The 19029-nt window shown below is 47.9% G+C and overlaps 1 protein-coding gene across 1 annotated transcript in view; it reads right to left on the bottom strand.

Annotated features, from left to right (window-relative positions):
• Nucleotides 1-17181, bottom strand: part of LOC119974310 — a 63611-nt gene extending 46430 nt beyond the window's left edge. Inside the window, exons 1-2 of the mRNA XM_038813083.1 lie at nucleotides 17172-17181; nucleotides 16766-16923 (exon numbers count right to left, since the gene is read on the bottom strand). Coding sequence (XP_038669011.1) covers nucleotides 16766-16923; nucleotides 17172-17181 — 168 coding nt within the window. The remainder of the gene's footprint in view (nucleotides 1-16765; nucleotides 16924-17171) is intronic.
• Between the last annotated feature and the right edge of the window lie 1848 nt (nucleotides 17182-19029).

Below are 19029 nucleotides of genomic sequence, written 5' to 3'. Positions count from 1 at the left end.
GATGGAGTGCAGACAGGCAGTGATTTGCAGACAGGATGACCAGTGAGCACACAGAATACAGCAGCCAATCACCAGACAGGACACGGCCACTATAAAGCCAGAGGGCACCAGTTTTCCCGCTCTCTCGTGATCCAGCCTCTGAGACGGTCAGAGCCCGTGAGCAGCAACTTAGAACAAACACCATGTGGTAGTCAGTTAGTCTGGCCAGGCTAGCCTCAGGTCTCCAGTCAAGTCAGCATAGTGTCAACCCACAGTTAATCATGTAATATAGTTAGATGTTAAATAAAATTGTGTTGCATCTCATCAAGTGTTGGAAGCCTATCTCTCTCTTCACTGCATCAAACGCAGTCCACATAGACCCAGCTTCCCCAACACATCATGGTACCAGGTATGGATGTTGAGAACTGACGGACTCACCTTGAGATAATCTGCCTTGACCAGCGATCAGCCATCCGGTAGCATGGACAGTGTCTGCCCTCCTCCGCAGCTCCGCATCGCCGGCAACCTAGGTGCAAACTGGAAGATTTTCAAACAGAAGTTCCAGCTCTATCTTGAGGCAACCGACCTCGAGGCCGCATCAGATGCCAGGAAGATCGCACTATTTTAGAATACTCATGGACAAGGACGAGAGTGGTCCGAAAGGAAGAGTGCTAAATTGGGGAAAGGCAGAGTATAACAAAATTTGGCAGGAGCTAGGGAATGTGGATTGGGAACAGCTGTTTAAGGGTAAATCCACATTTGAAATGTGGGAGTCTTTTAAGGAACGGTTGATTAGAGTGCAGGACAGACATGTTCCTGTGAAAATGAGAGATAAAATGGCAAGATTAGGGAACCATGGATGACGGGTGAAATTGTAAAACTAGCTAAGATGAAAAAGGAAGCATATATAAGATCGAGGCGACTCAAAACTGATGAAGTTTTGGAGGAATATCGGGAAAGTAGGACGAATCTCAAACGCGCAATAAAGAGGGCTAAAAGGGGTCATGAAATATCTTTGGCTAACAGGGTTAAGGAGAATCCCAAAGCCTTTTATTCGTATTTAAGGAGCAAGAGGGTAACTAGAGAAAGGATTGGCCCACTCAAAGACAAAGGAGGGAATTTATGCGTGGACTCAGAGGAAATGGGTGAGATTCTTAATGAGTACTTTGCATCGGTATTCACAAAGGAGAGGGACAAGACGGATGTTGAGGCTAGGGATGGATGTTTAAATACTCTAGGTCTAGTTGTCATACGGAAGGGGGAAGTTTTGGGTATTCTAAAAGGCATTAAGGTGGACAAGTCCCCAGGTCCGGATGAGATCTATCCCAGGTTACTGAGGGAAGTGAGGGACGAAATAGCTGGGGCCAGATATCTTTGCAGCATCCTTGAGCACGGGTGAGGTCCCGGAGGACTGGAGAATTGTTAATGTTGTCCCTTTGTTTAAGAAGGGTAGCATGGATAATCCAGGGAATTATAGACCTGTGAGCTTGACGTCAGTGGTAGGCAAACTGTTGGAGAAGATACTGATCTATTCACATTTGGAAGAAAATAGACTTATCAGTGAAAGGCAGCATGGTTATGTGCAGGAAAGGTCATGTCTTACAAACCTAATAGAATTCTTTGAGGAAGTGACAAAGTTAATTGATGAGGGAAGGGCTGTAGATGTCATATACATGGACTTTAGTAAGGAGTTTGATAAGGTTTCCCATGGCAGGTTGATGGAAAAAGTGAAGTTGTATGGGGTTCAGAGTGTACTAGCTAGATGGATAAAGAACTGGCTTGGCAACAGGAGACAGAGAGTAATGGTGGAAGGGAGTGTCTCAAAATGGAGAAGGGTGACTAGTGGTGTTCCACAGGGATCCATGCTCGGAGCACTATTGTTTGTGATCTACATAAATGACCTGGAGGAAGGTATAGGTGGTCTGATTAGCAAGTTTGCAGATGATACTAAGATTGGTGGAGTTGCAGATAGCGAGGAGGACTGTCAAAGAATACAACAAAATATAGATAGATTGGAGAGTTGGGCAGAGAAATGGTAGATGGAGTTCAATCCAGGCAAATGCGAGGTGATGCATTTTGGAAGATCAAATTCAAGAGCGGACTATATGGTCAACGGAAGGGTCCTGGGGAAAATTGATGTGCAGAGATCTGGGAGTTCAGGTCTATTGTACCCTGAAGGTAGCAACGCAGGTTGATAGAGTGGTCAAGAAGGCATACAGCATGCTTGCCTTCATTGGATGGGGTATTGAGTACAAGAGTAGACAGGTCATGTACGGTAGCATTGTGGATAGCACAATCGCTTCACAGCTCCAGGGTCCCAGGTTCGATTCCGGCTTGGGTCACTGTCTGTGCGGAGTCTGCACATCCTCCCCGTGTGTGCGTGGGTTTCTTCCGAGTGCTCCGGTTTCCTCCCACAGTTCAAAGATGTGCAGGTTAGGTGGATTGGCCATGATAAATTGCCCTTAGTGTCCAAAATTGCCCTTAGTGTTGGATGGGGTTACTGGGTTATGGGGATAGGGTGGAGGTGTTAACCTTGGGTAGGCTCTTTCCAAGAGCCGGTGCAGACTCGATGAGCCGAATGGCCTCCTTCTGCACTGTAAATTCTATGTTACAGTTGTATAGGACTTTGGTTAGGCCACATTTGGAATACTGCGTGCAGTTCTGGTCACCACATTACCAGAAGGATGTGGATGCAGAGGAGGTTCACCAGGATGTTGCCTGGTATGGAGGGTGCTAGCTATGAAGAAAGGTTGAGTAGATTAGGATTGTTTTCGTTGGAAAGACGGAGGTTGAGGGGGTCCTGATTGAGGTATACAAAATTATGAGAGGTATGGACAGGGTGGATAGCAACAAGCTTTTTCCAAGAGTGGGGGTGTCAGTTACAAGGGGTCACGATTTCAAGGTGAGAGGGGGAATGTTTAAGGGAGATGTGCGTGGAAAGTTTTATACGCAGAGGGTGGTGAGTGCCTGGAACGCTTTACCAGCAGTGGTGGTAGAGGCGGGCACGATAGCATCATTTAAGAGGCATCTAGACGGGTATATGAACGGGCAGGAACAGAGGGAAGTAGACCATGGGAAAATAGGAGACAGGTTTCGATAAATGAGCTGGATCGGTGCAGGCTGGGAGGGCCAAGGGCCTGTTCCTGTACTGTACATTTTCTTTGTTCTTGTTCTTTGTTCTATTCCGTTCTACAGCCGGTGACCACGCTATCCAACATCTACAACTCTCTCACATTCGCTGAAGGTGAAGACAAGACGAAGTTTAAAACAGGGGCAGCAGGGTAGCATGGTGGTTAGCATAAATGCTTCACAGCTCCAGGGTCCCAGGTTCGATTCCCGGCTGGGTCACTGTCTGTGTGGAGTCTGCACGTCCTCCCCCTGTTTGCGTGGGTTTCCTCCGGGTGCTCCGGTTTCCTCCCACAGTCCAAAGATGTGCAGGTTAGGTGGATTGGCCATGCTAAATTGCCCGTAGTGTCCTAATAAAAGTAAGATTAAGGGGGGGTTGTTGGGTTACGGGTATAGGGTGGATACGTGTGTTTGAGTAGGGTGATCATGGCTCGGCACAACATTGAGGGCCGAGGGGCCTGTTCTGTGCTGTACTGTTCTATGTTCTATGTCCTGCTGAAGATCGACAGCCACTGTGACATCGAGGTCAGTGAGAGCTTTGAACGGTACGTTTTCCAACAGAGGCTTCAGGGTAAGGATGAACCTTTTCAGTCCTTTTTAACCCATTTCTGCATCCTCGCGCAGTCATGCAACTATGACTCAACAACTGACTCCATGATCCGGGATCAGATTGTTTTCGGAGTCCACTCCGATTCCCTTCGCCAGCAGCTCCTGAAAGTTAAGCAGCTCACACTTCCCATCGCTATCGAAACCTGCGTTCTCCACGAGCACGCTAACAACCGGTATTCCCACATCAGGGCGACAGAAACGGCAAGGCTATATCCCCATGAGGCAGAACAGGTGCAGGCCATCAAACAAATGCAGGGCCTGAGTCTTGATGAGAGTGGCCATTTTGAGCACTATTCCCGGGCTCCAGCGCATGCACGCCACGACTGAGGAGGGCGAGACCGACGACCAGCCTGCGCAGGTGCACACGTCATTCAACCGCACTGTGCATGCGCGTTAGCGCACGGAACGTGCTGACGTCGGCGTCATGATGTGTCCGAATTGTGGCTCCGCCCATTTAAAGCGGCAATGTCCGGCAAAATCACGATGCTGTCTCCTGTGTGGCAGGCTTGGCCACTACACAGCCCTTTGCAGATCTGCTCCACTGCCCATCACGCAGTGATCCCAGCCACAACGCAGGAGCGTCCGTTCGGTTACAGCAGGCCGTGACAGACTCCGACCCCGACAGCCCACCAGATCCCGACGCTGAGTGCCTCAAATCCCCATTCCGGGTGGGCATCATCACTAAGCATGCGCTTCCTCTCTCAACGATGGTGAAACACCTCCAAATCCTGAGCATTGATCCGGACGACGAGTGATGTGCTAACCTTACAGTTAACAAGGCTCGCATACGCTTCAAGCTGGACACCGGCGCTTCAGCAAATCTCATTTCAAAATCTGACCTCGACACCATCCGCGTCAAACCAAGCATTCTTCCACCAGCCTGCCAGCTTCTCGACTACAATGGCAATGCCATTGCTGCCAGTGGCTCATGCCAGCTTGCGGGTCACTGAAAGCGACGCTGCGATTTGAAATCGTAGGAACCGACAGAGCTTCCCTGCTCGGTGTTCAGGCCTGCAAACTCCTGAACCTGGTTCAACGGGTCCACACCATGTCATCCACACAGGCAACAGCCTCACCAGATGATCACTTCCAGGCTCAACTCGATGACATCATAGCGCCATACCATAGCGTGTTCGAAGGTATGGGCACACTCCCATACCGATACAAAATCCTACTTAAGCCAAACGCCACCCCTGTGGTTCACGCACCGTGTCGGGTGCCGGCACCCCTCAAGGACCGCCTCAAGCAGCAGCTGCAAGACCTCCAGGACCAGGGCATCATTTCAAAGGTCACAGAACCCACGGACTAGGTTAGCTCCATGGTTTGCGTCAAGAAGCCGTCAAGGGAGCTTCGAATCTGTATCGACCTCAAAGATTTAAAGCGCAACATCATGAGGGAACACTACCCAATCCCTAAACGAGAAGAGTTAACCAGCGAGATGGCTCATGTCAAATTCTTAACAAAGCTGGACGCCTCCAAGGGGTTCTGGCAAATACAGCTAGACGCGTCCAGTCGCAAGCTGTGCACATTCAAATCCTCGTTCGGTCGCTACTGCTACAACCGAATGCCCTTTGGCATCATCTCTGCCTCAGAGGTATTCCAGCGCATAATGGAACAAATTATGGAGGGCATCGAGGGGGTGCGAGTGTACGTGACAATGTCATAATCTGGTCCACAGCTGCTCAAGAACACATCGATCGCCTCAAGCGGGTGTTACACAGGATCCACAAGCATGGCCTCCGACTCAACAGAGCCAAATGCTCATTCAGTCAATCAGAAATCAAATTCCTTGGTGACCACATTTCGCAGCACGGCGTGCAGCCGGATGCTGACAAGGTTTCGGCGATCAACGCCATGAAGACCCCGGAGGACAAGAAGGCGGTCCTCCACTTTCTAGGGATGGTCAACTTCCTTGGGAAGTTCATCCCCGAGATGGCGTCACACACCAGAGCCCTCCGCCACCTTGTTAGAAAAACGACGGATTTCCAGTGGCTACCAGCTCATGAGAAAGAGTGGCGTGAGTTGAGGGCGAAACTCACCAAGGCCCCGGTGCTGGTGTTTTTCGACCCTGCCAAGGAAACAAAATTATCCACTGACACGAGCCAGGCAGGCATTGGGGCAGTGCTCCTCCAACGGGATAACTCCTCCTGGGCCCCAGTTGCATATGCCTCTAGAGCCATGACGCCCACTGAGCAACAATACGCTCAGATTGAGAAAGAATGCCTGGGCCTCCTCACAGGGATCGACAAGTTACACGATTATATATATGGCTTCCCCAAATTCACGGTCAAGACGGACCACAGGTTTACATCATCCAAAAAGACCTCAATGACATGACACCACGGTTACAACGCATCCTTCTCAAGCTGCGCCGCTACACTTTTGACCTGGTTTACGCCCCGGGCAAAGAGCTCATTGTTGCCGATGCACTCTCCAGGTCTATCACCACACTGTGTGAGCAAACTGACATTGTCAGTCAAATAGACGCGCAGGTACAATTCTGTGCCTCCAACTTTCCGGCCTCTGATGAGAGGGTCATTCAAATTCGTGAGGAGATGGCCAGGGGTCATCTCTGCTCCAGCAGGTGATGCAACACCTCATGAATGGCTGGCAAAAGGGGCAGTGTCCCCAGTTTTACAATGTCAAGGACGAGCTAACGGTGGTAGATGGCATCCTCATGAAGCTTGACAGAATTGTGATCCCACAGAGCATGCGAGACTTCGTTCTCGGCCAAATCCATGAGGGTCACCTGGGGGTCAAAAAATGTCACCGTCGAGCCCGAGAGGCAGTATACTGGCCGGGCATCAGCCAACATGTCGCCAACACGGTCCTCAATTGCCCAACATGTCAAAAGTTCCAGCCGGCCCAGCCTAAAGAAACTCTACAGCAACATGAGATGGTGACCTCCCCATGGTCTAAAGTGTTGACCTGTTCCATGCCAAGGGGCGTGACTATGTCCTCCTAGTGGACTACTTTTCCAATTACCTCGGAGTGGTCAGACTGTCTGACCTTACGTCGGCGGCGGTGATCAAGGCATGCATGGAAACTTTTGCCCGACATGGGATCCCACTCACGGTGATGAGTGGCAACGGCCCCTGCTTTTTCAGCTAGGAGTGACAAGATTTTGCCTGGCTGTACAACTTTAGGCACGTCACATTCAGCCCCACTACCCCAGTCGAATGGGAAGGCCGAAAAAGGGGTCCACATCATTAAAAGATTATTGTGTAAGGCTGCTGACTTGGGCTGGTGACCTTCAACCTGGCGCTGTTAGCACAACCTGGCGCTGGTGACCTTCAACCTGGCGCTGTCCTCTGGCCTGTCCCCAGCGCAGCTCATGAACCGCACACTGCGAACGATGGTTCCGGCCATCCACATTCCGGACCTTGACAAATTCCCGGTCATTCAGAAGATGCAGCAGTCTCGGGCCCAATGCAAATCGGCATACCACACCCATGCCACAGATCTCCCTGAGCTGGTCCGTGCTGACCGAGTTCGTATTCAGCTGCCTGACGGTGGCTGGTCCGCCATGGCTGTGGTGGTTAAGCAAGTAGCCCCGAGATCGTTTCTTGTTCCGGAAAAGAGCCGAAGATGGCTCCTTTCTCCAGCGCAACAGGCGGGCACTGCGCAGACTTCCACGCCCGCCACGACTGTGACGTCCCGCTTCGCACACTGCTTCCTCCGGACGCGCACTGCCACGAGGCCACCGATCTACCAGATATTCTACCGACCTCTACGACCACCGCATTGGAGGCAGTCCCACCCATCCAGGTGCAGGCGGCCCCTGACCCACCCTTGAGACGGTCAACCAGAATTCGTCGCCCGCCACAGAGACTAAATTTATACATTGACTTTTGCATTGCCTTGTTATCTCATCGTTTTGACATCTGTACATATCATTTTTTCACATGTGTTATATGCGCTCTATCTGCACCAGACACCTCCCCATGTACATAAGTTAGCATGTTCCGTATATAGTCAAGTACCTGTACACATATTCATTATTTATTAACCTAAACACATATTTTTTTAGAAAAAACAAGGGGGGGGAGATGTCATAATATACAGCCATGTAAATGATGGAGTGCAGACAGGCAGTGATTGACACACAGGATGACCAGTGAGCACACAGAACACAGCAGCCAATCACCAGACAAGACACGGCCACTATAAAGCCAGAGGGCACCAGTTTTCCCGCTCTCTCGGGATCCAGCCTCTGAGACGGTCAGAGCCCGTGAGCAGCAGCTAGTACAAACACCATGTGGTAGTCAGTTAGTCTGGTCAGGCTAGCCTCAGGTCTCCAGTCAAGTCAGCATAGTGCCAACCCACATTAAGCATGTAATATATTTAGATGTTAAATAATATTGTGTTGCATCTCATCAAGTGTTGGAATCCTGTCTCTCTCTACACTGCATCAAACGCAGTCCACATAGACCCAGTTTACCCAACACATTAGGGAGTTGGGGAATATCACACAGCGAGACAGTCTCTACCTCACATTGACCCGCAGGGAGTTGCGGAATATCACACAGTGAGACAGTCTCTACCTCACGGTGACCATCCGCAGGGAGTTGGGGAATATCGCACAGTGAGACAGTCTCTACCTCACGGTGACAATAGAACATAGAACATAGAACAGTACAGCACAGAACAGGCCCTTCGGTCCTCAATGTTGTGCCGAGCCATGATCACCCTACTCAAACCCACGTATCCACCCTATACCCATAACCCAACAACCCCCCCCCTTAACCTTACTTTTATTCGGACACTACGGGCAATTTAGCATGGCCAATCCACCTAACCCGCACATCTTTGGACTGTGGGAGGAAACCGGAGCACCCGGAGGAAACCCACACACACAGGGGGAGGACGTGCAGACTCCACACAGACAGTGACCCAGCCGGGAATCGAACCTGGGACCCTGGAGCTGTGAAGCATTTATGCTAACCACCATGCTACCCTGCTGCCTTTACAATCTGCAGGGAGTTGGGGAATATCACACAGAGAGACAGTCTCTACCTCACGGTGACCATCTGCAGGGAGTTGGGGAATATCACACAGAGAGACAGTCTCTACCTCACGGTGACCATCCGCAGGGAGTTTGGGAATATCACACAGTGAGTCAGTCTCAACTTCACGGTGACCATCCGCAGGGAGTTGGGAATATCACACAGTGAGACAGTCTCTACCTCACATTGACCATCAGCAGGGAGTTGGGAATATCACACAGAGAGACAGTCTCTACCTCACTTTGAGCAACAGCAGGGTATTGGGAATTGGAGACAGTGAGACAGACTACCTCACGGTGAACATCAGCAGGGTATTGCGGGGATATCACACAGTGAGATAGTCTCGACCTCACAGTGACCATAAGCAGCATGTTATAGAATCATAGAATTTATAGTGCAAAAGGAGACCACTTGGCCCATCGAGTCTGCAATGGTCCTTGGAAAGAGCACCATACCTAAGCCCACCCCAACCCACCCCATCCCCGTAACCCAGTAACCCCACCTCACCTTTTTAGACACTACGGTAGCAAGAATAATCCAGGGAACTACAGGCAGTTCAGTGGTAGGGAAATTACTGGAGAGAATTCTTCGACACAGGATCTACTCCCATTTGGAGGCAAATGGACGTATTAGCGAGCGACAGCACGGTTTTGTGAAGGGGAGGTCATGTCTTACTAACTTGATCGAGTTTTTTGAGGAGGTCACAAAGATGATTGATGAAGGTAGGTGATGTTGTCTATATCGATTTCAGTAAAGCCTTTGACAAAGTCCCTCATAGCCAACTGGTACAAAAGGTGAAGTCACACGGGATCAGGGGTGAGCTGGCAAGATGGATACAGAACTGGCTAGGTCATAGAAGGCAGAGAGTAGCAATGGAAGGGTGCTTTTCTGATTGGAAGGCTGTGACTAGTGGTGCTCCGCAAGGATCAGTGCTGGGACCTTTGCTGTTCGTAGTATGATTTGGAGGAAAATGTAATGGGTCTGATTAGTAAGTTTGCAGACGACACAAAGGTTGGTAGAATTGCGGATAGCGATGAGGACTATCAGAGGATACAGCAGGATTTAGATCGTTTGGAGACTTGGGCGGAGTGATGGCAGATTGACTTTACTCTGGAAAAATGTGAGGTAATGCATTTGGACAGTGAGACAGTCTCTACCTTACATTGACCATCAGCAGGGAGTTGGGGAATATCACACAGTGAGACAGTCTCTACCTCACATTGACCATCAGCAGGGAGTTGGGGAATATCACACAGTGAGACAGTCTCCACCTCACATTGACCATCAGCAGGGAGTTGGGGAATATCACACAGTGAGACAGTCTCTACCTCACATTGACCATCAGCAGGGATTCGGGGAATTGGAGACAGTGAGACAGTCTCTACCTCACATTGACCATCAGCAGGGATTCGGGGAATTGGAGACAGTGAGACAGTCTCTACCTCACATTGACCATCAGCAGGGAGTTGGGGAATATCACACAGTGAGACAGTCTCTACCTCACAGTGACCATCAGCAGGGAGTTGGGGAATATCACACAGTGAGACAGTCTCTACCTCACATTGACCATCAGCAGGGATTCGGGGAATTGGAGACAGTGAGACAGTCTCTACCTCACATTGACCATCAGCAGGGAGTTGGGGAATATCACACAGTGAGACAGTCTCTACCTCACAGTGACCATCAGCAGGGAGTTGGGGAATATCACACAGTGAGACAGTCTCTACCTCACAGTGACCATCAGCAGGGATTCAGGGAATTGGAGGCAGTGAGACAGTCTCGACCTCACATTGACCATCAGCAGGGATTCGGGGAATTGGAAACAGTGAGACAGTCTACCTCACGGTGAACATCAGCAGGGTATTGGAGGATATCACACAGTGAGACAGTCTCTACTTCACCTCACTGTGACCATCAGCAGAGTATTTGGGAATATCACACAGTGAGGCAGTCTCTACCTCGCAGTGACCATTAGCAGCGTGTTATAGAATCATAGAATTTACAGTGCAGAAGGAGGCCATCGGCCCATCGGGTCTGCACCAGCCCTTGGAAAGAGCACTATTTAAGCGCCCCCCCGCCCCCTATCCCCGTAACCCAGTGACCCCACCTCACCCTCACCTTTTTAGACAATAAGGTCGCAAGGATAATCCAGGGAACTACAGGCCGGTGAACCTTACGTCAGTGGTAGGGAAATTACTGAAGAATTCTTCGAGACAGGATCTACTCCCATTTCGAGGTAAATGGACATATCAGCGAGAGGCAGCACAGTTTTGTGAAGGGGAAGTTGTGTCTCAGGAGGTCACAAAGATGATTGATGCAGGTAGGGCAGTGGATGTTGTCTATATGGACTTCAGTAAGGCCTTTGACAAGGTCCCTCATGGCAGACTGGTACAAAAGGTGAAGTCACACGGGATCAGGGGTGAGCTTGCAAGCTGGATACAGAACTGTCATAGAAGGCAGAGAGTAACAATGGAAGGGTGCTTTTCTAATTGGAGAGCTGTGACTAGTCCTGTTCGGCAGGGATCAGTGCTGGGACTTTTGCTGTTCGTAGTATATATAAATGATTTGGAGGAAAATATAACTGGTCTGATTAGTGAGTTTGCACACGACACAAAGGTTGGTGGAATTGCGGATAGCGATGAGGACTGTCAGAGGATACAGCAGGATTTAGATTGTTTGGAAACTTGGGCGGCAAGATGGCAGATGGAGTTTAATCCGGCCAAATGTGAGGTAATGCATTTTGGAATGTCTAATGCAGGTAGGGAATATCCAGGGAATGGTAGAACCCTCAAGAGTATTGACAGTCAAAGAGATCTAGGTGTACAAGATCCACAGGTCACTGAAAGGGGCAACACAGATGGAGAAGGTAGTCAAGAAGGCATACGGCATCATTGGCCTTCATTGGCCGGGACATTGAGTATAAGAGTCATGTCATGTTGCAGCTGTATAGAACCTTAGTTAGGCCACACTTGGAGTATAGTGTTCAATTCTGGTCGCCACACTACCAGAATGATGTGGAGGCTTTAGAGAGGGTGCAGAAGAGATTTACCAGGATATTGCCTGGTATGGAGGGCATTAGCTATGATGAGAGGTTGAATAAATTTGGTTTGTTTTCACTGGAACAATGGAAGTTGAGAGGCGACCTGATAGAGGTCTTCAAAATTATGAGGGGCATAGACAGAGTGGATATTCAGGGGCTTTATCCCAGGGTAAAGGGGTCAATTACTAGGTGGCATAGGTTTAAGGTGCGTGGGGCAAGGTTTAGAGGAGATGTGCGAGGCAGGTTTTTTACACGAAGGGTAGTGGGTGCCTAGAACTCGCTGCCGGAGGAGGTGGTGGAAGCAGGGACGATAGTGACATAGAACACAGAAAATACAGCACATAACAGGCCCTTATCCACCTTAATATTTTTCAAGAAGCCCAACACCTCGTCTTTTTGGATGTCAATGGTACCCAGGCTATCTACATACTCTTCCCCAACATCCACCAATTCCTTCTCTTTGGTGATTACTGATGCAAAGTATTCATTTAGTACCTCGACCATTCCCTCTGGTTCCACACAGAGATTTAAAACAGAGAACATAGAAAAATACAGCACGGAACAGGCCCTTCGGCCACGATGTTGTGCCCAACTTTTGTCCCAGATTAAGAACAAATTAATCTACACCCCATCATTCTACCGTAATCCATGTACCTACCCAATAGCCACTTGAAGGTCCCTAATGTTTCCGACTCAACTCGTTCCACAGGCAGCGCATTCCATGCCCCACTACTCTCTGGGTAAAGAACCTACCTCTGACATCCCCCCAATATCTTCCACCATTCACCTTAAATTAATGTCCCCTTGTAATGGTTTGTTCCACCCAGGGAAAAAGTCTCTGACTGTCTACTCTATCTATTCCCCTGATCATCTTATAAACCTCTATCAAGTCTCCCCTCATCGTTCTAATGAGAAAAGGCCTAGCACCCTCAACCTTTCCTCGTAAGACCTACTCTCCATTCCAGGCAACATTCTGGTAAATCTCCTTTGCACCTTTTCCAAAGCTTCCACATCCTTCCTAAAATGAGGCGACTAGAACTGCACACAGTACTCCAAATGTGGCCTTACCAAGGTTTTGTACAGCTGCATCATCACCTCACAGCTCTTAAATTCAATCCCTCTGCTGATAAAAGCTACCACACCACAGGCCTTCTTCACAGCTCTATCCACTTGAGTGGCAATTTTCAAAGATCTATGAATAGACCCCAAGATCTCCCTGCTCCTTTACATTGCCAAGAACCCTACTATTAACCCTGTATTCCCCATTCATATTTGTCCTTCCAAAATGGACAACCTCACACTTTTCAGGGTTAAACTCCATCTGCCACTTCCCAGCCCAGCTTTGCATCCTATATGTCTCTTTGAATATAGAACAGAGAAAAATACAGCACAGAACAGGCCCTTTGGCCCACGATGTTGTGCCGAATCTTTGTCCTAGATTAATCATAGATTATCATAGAATTTACAGTGCAGAAGGAGGCCATTCAGCCCATCGAGTCTGCACCGGCTCTTGGAAAGAGCACCCTACCCAAGATCAACACCTCCACCCTATCCCCATAACCCAGTAGCCCCACCCAACACTAAGGGCAATTTTGGACACTAAGGGCAATTTATCATGGCCAATCCACCTAACCTACACATCTCTGGACTGTGGGAGGAAACCGGAGCACCCAGAGGAAACCCACGCACACACGGGGAGGACACGCAGACTCCGCACAGATTGCGACCCAAGCCGGAACCGAACCCGGGTCCCTGGAGCTGCAAAGCAACTGTGCTACCAACAATGCGACCGTGCTGCCCTTAAGAACAAATTAATGTACACTCCATTATTCTACCGTTATTCATGTAGCTATCCAATAGCCACTTGAAGGTTCCTAATGTTTCCGACTCAACTACTTCCACAGGCAGTGCATTCCATACCCCCACTACTCTGGGTAAAGAACCTACCTCTGACATCCCCCTATAACTTCCACCATTCACCTTAAATTTATGTCCCCTTGTAATGGTTTGTTCCACCCGGGGAAAAATTCTGTCTACTCTATCTATTCCCATGATCATCTTATAAACCTCTATCAAGTCTCCCCTCATCCTTCTCCATTCTAATCAGAAAAAGCCTAGCACCCTCAACCTTTCCTCGCAAGATCTTCTCTCCATTCCAGGCAAAATCCTGGTAAATCTCCTTTGCACCTTTTCCAAAGCTTCCACATCCTTCCTAAAATGAGGCGACCAGAACTGCACACAGTACTCCAAATGTGGCCTGACCAAGGTTTTGTACAGCTGCATCATCACCTCACGGCTCTTAACTTCAATCCCTCTGCTAATGAACGCTAGCACACAATAGGCCTTCTTCACAGCTCTATCCACTTGAGTGGCAACTATGAACATAGACCCCAAAATCTCTCTGCTCCTCCACATTGCCAAGAACCCTACCTTTAACCCTGTATTCCGCATTCATATTTGTCCTTCCAAAATGGACAACCTCACACTTTTCAGGGTTAAACTCCATCTGCCACTTCTCAGCCCAGCTCTGCATCCTATCTATGTCTCTTTGCAGCCGACAACAGCCCTCCTCACTATTCACAACTCCACCATTCTTCGTATCGTCTGCAAATCAACTTCAACTCCCTCATCCAAGTCATTAATGAAAATCACAAACAGCAGAGGACCCAGAATTGATCCCTGCGGTACGCCACTGGTAACTAAGCTCCAGGCTGAATATTTGCCATCCACCACCACTCTCTGACTTCTATTGGTTAGCCAGTTCATTATCCAACTGGCCAAATTTACCACTATCCTTCCTCCTTCCTGCATAAGTCTACCATGGGGAACCTTATCAAATCCCTTACTAAAATCCATATACACTACATCCACTGCTTTATCTTCATCCATGTGCTTGGTCACCTCCTCAAATAATTCAATAAGACTTGTGAGGCAAGACCTACCCGTCACAAAAACGTGCTGACTATCCCTAATCAAGCAGTGTCTTTCCAGATGCTGAGAAATCCTATCCCTCAGTACCCTTTCTATTACTTTGCCAACCACTGAAGTAAGACTAACTGAAATGAAAATGAAATGAAAATCACTGATTGTCACAAGTAGGCTTCAAATGAAGTTACTGAAGCCCCTAGTCGCCACATTCCGGCGCCTGTTCGGGGAGGCTGGTACGGGAACTGGTTTGTAATTCCCAGGGTTATCCCTTTTCCCTTTTTTGTACAGGGGCACGACATTCGCCACTCTCCAATCCCCTGGTACCACCCCTGATGACAGTGAGGCCGAAAAGATCATTGCCAACGGCTCTGCAATTTTATCTCTTGCTTCCCATAGAATCCTTGGATATATCCCGTCAGGCCCGGGGAATTGTCTATTCTCAAGTTTTTCAAAATACCCAACACATTTTTCTTCCGAACAAGTATCTCCTCGAGCTTACCAGTCTGTTTCACACTGTCCTCTCCAACAATATGACCCCGCTCATTCGTAAATACTGAAGAAAAGTACTCGTTCAAGACATCTCCTATCTCTTCAGACTCAATACACAATATCCCGCTACTGTCCTTGATCGGACCTACCTTCGCTCTAGTCATTCTCATATTTCTCACCTATGTGTGAAAGGGTTTTCTTTGATCTACCCGCCAAAGATTTTTCATGCCCTCTCTTAGCTCTCCTAATCCCTTTTAAGGGGCTTCTTGACAAATACATGAATGGGATGGGAATAGAGGGATATGGACCCCGGAAGTGTAGAAGATTTTAGTTTCGACGGGCAGCATGTTCGGCACACGCTTGGAGGGCTGAAGGGCCTGTTCCTGTGCTGTACTTTTCTTTGTTATTTGTTCTAAGGGCAATTTAGCATGGCCAATCCACCTAACCTGCACATCTTTGGACTGCAGAAAGAAACCGGAGCACCAAGAGGAAACCCACGCACACACGGGGAGAACGTGCAGACTCCACACAGACACTGACAAAAGCCGGGAATCAAACCTGGGACACTGGAGCTGGAGAATATCACACAATGAGACAGTGTCCACCTCACATTGACCATTAGCAGGGAGTTGGGGAATATCACACAGTGAGACAGTCTCTACTTCACCTCATGATGACCATCAGCAGAGTATTTGGGAATATCACAGAGTGAGACAGTCTCTACGTCGCCGTGACCATTAGCAGTGTGTTATAGAATCATAGATTTACAGCGCAGAAGGAGGCCACTCGGCCCATCGAATCTGCACCGGCCCATGGAAAGAGCACTGTACCTAAGCTCCCTCCCACCCTATCCCCGTAACCCAGAACCCCACCTCACCTTTTTAGTCATGATGTGGAGATGCCGGCGTTGGACTGGGGTAAGCACAGTAAGAAGTCTAACAACACCAGGTTAAAGTCCAACAGGTTTGTTTCAAACATAGAACATAGAACAGTACAGCACAGAACAGGACCTTCGGCCCTCAATGTTGTGCCGAGCAATGATCACCCTACTCAAACGCACGCATCCACCGTATACCCGTAACTCAACAACCCCCCCCCTCCCTAACCTTACTTTTTAGGACACTACGGGCAATTTAGCATGGCCAATCCACCTAACCCGCACATCTTTGGACTGTGGGAGGAAACTGGAGCACCCGGAGGAAATCCAAGCACGCACGGGGAGGACGTGCAGACTCCGCACGAGCTTTCGGAGCGCTGCTCCTTCCTCAGGTGAATGGGTCCTCAGGTGAACCCATGCACACACGGGGAGAACGTGCAGAGTCCGCACAGACACTAACCCAAGCCGGGAATCGAACCTGGGACCCTGGAGCTGTGAAGCAACAGTGCTAACCACTGTGCTACCATGCCTTCCTTCTCACACAGTGAGACAGTCTCCACCTCAAATTGACAATCAGCAGGGAGTTGGTGAATATCACACAGTGAGACAGTCTAACTCACATTGATCATCAGTAGGGCATTGGAGAATATCACACACCTCTGTACCCTCACCACATAGATATCTTGCTGAAAAAAGCAAGCTTAAGCTTACCATCACTGGAGTTGAATGCATCGGAAATTCACAAGTTTTGCTGTCCTTCCTGATCAGGAAGGTCTCTTCGATGAATTGATGCCCCGGAGGTGAGAGTTTACTTGCGATGCTGATTCCATCAAGGGGCTCGATACCGGTATTTTCGAGTCTCCTCAGCCCTGATGAGAGTCATTTGGTGCAGTCAGTTATTCAACAATTGCAGAATCAGAATGTTCAGGAGGGTATCACGTCACATTGATGGGATTTGTGCATGAGTGATAACAACCTGTAATTTACTCAGCTGACTTATATTAAAAATCTATATTGAACTGTTTTTTTTAGAAAATATTTTATTGAGGCATGTATAATTTTAACATTTTAAAAAACAAGGAGACCCAACACACGCAAAAAACCCTCAATAACATACCCAACTCCATCCAGCCCTAAACCCTAACGACCCATAGACCCATACTTAGATTCTCTGTTCTTATTTGTCACTTCCATGCATCTCCTTCATCCCCCCCCCCCCCCCCCCCCCCCCCCCCCGACGGTCAATTCTCCTTCAAGAAGTCGATAAACGGCTGCGACCTGTGAGCGAACCACCTCTGCCGAGCAAATTATAAGACAAGAAAAGACGTGGCCAACGATGACTGCCACAAGTCGTCTGATGGCTGGTATTATAGTTTGACCACATTTCTGGAATGTTTCTGTGCCGTAACAAGGTCGCAATGTCACAGGTTAAGACAAGAGGACAAATCAAAGATAAAGTTAAAGTTCAATTATCTGAAATGATTTTTGATCAGACGACTAGAAAAGAACAAGAACAGGTGGAGGATGAGGTGGATATTTTTAGTTCAGGAAAGTTGGCAGTTTTAACAGAAAGATATAGAAATAAAATGGATGTATCAGAAAGCATACACGGAGAGTAATCTAAGTGTATACCAGAATGTTATTACCTCAAAAGTGATGTCTTGAAGAAAAAATGGAGACCTTTACATATGCAGGGGGATGAAAAGTGGGCAGAAGTTCATCAAGTAGTATTGCCGGTAGGGTATAGAAAGGGGGTGTTGTGAGTAGCACATGAGGTAACAGTAGGAGGTCATTTGGGAGTAAGGAAAACTCAAGCTAAAATACAAAAACATTCTTATTGGCCTGGACTACATAAAGATGTAGTTAAATTTTGTCGATCATGTTACACATGTCAAGTGATAGGGAATCCTCAAGCAGTGATAAAACCAGTGCCCTTAATACCCATTCCAGCATTTGAGAACCTTTCAAAAGGGTCTTAATTGATTGCATAGGGCCACTTCCTAAAACAAAAAGTGGGAATCAATATCTTTTGACTATAATGGATGTTTCTACTAGGTTTCCAGATGTCATTCCAGTACGCAATATTACAGCTAAAAAGATTGTGGAAGAGTTACTTAAAGTTTTCACTAGATATGGACTACCTACAGAAATACAATTGTATCAAGGATCAAATTTTGCCTCAGGGTTAATCAAGGGGGTTATGGATAGCTGAGGAATAAAACAATTTAAATCAACTGCATACCATCCAGAATTGCAGGGAGCATTAGAACGGTTGCATCAGACGTTAAAGACAATGTTGCGGGAGTATTGTCAAGATTATCCAGAGGTTTGGGATAAAGGAATTCCATTCTTATTGTTTGCAATTAGGGATACACCTAATGAGCCAACCAAATTCAGGGCTTTTGAACTAACTTTTGGTCATGAGGTAAGAGGACCACTTAAATTGATTAAGAAGAAATTAGTGAGTGAGCAGTCTGAAACTACATTATTGGATTACGTGTCAAATTTTAGGGAACGATTAAATAGAGCAGGGGAATTGGCGAGACAACATTTAAAAGTTGCACAGCATGTAATGAAACAGGAAGCGGACAAAAAAGCTAAAGTTCAGAGTTTTGCTAGTGGAGATAAAGTTTTAGTACTGTTACCAGTTGTAGACAAACCTTTCAAAGCAAGGTTTTGTGGACCTTATCAGATTGAAAGGAAATTAAGTGAGGTGAATTATGTGGTACGAACGCCAGATAGAAGGAAAACTCACCGAGTGTGTCATGTGAATATGCTTAAAAGGTATTTTGAAAGGGCAGGAGAGCAAAAGGAGGAGGTTTAAGTAATTCTAACTCAAAGTGAAGAACCAAATCCAAATGACTCTAAATTTGGCATTCCTCAAATTAAATTGGATAACAAGGATGTTCTCAAAAATTGGGATAAATTATTGAGTTACCCTTCAGAGGAAAAACAAACTGACCTGAAAGAGTTTC

This window comes from Scyliorhinus canicula, chromosome 12 (assembly GCF_902713615.1).
Source record: "Scyliorhinus canicula chromosome 12, sScyCan1.1, whole genome shotgun sequence".
Classification (NCBI taxonomy): Eukaryota; Metazoa; Chordata; class Chondrichthyes; order Carcharhiniformes; family Scyliorhinidae; genus Scyliorhinus; species Scyliorhinus canicula.
Note: the sequence above shows the minus strand (reverse complement) of the source record. Positions and strands in the feature narration are given on the sequence as shown.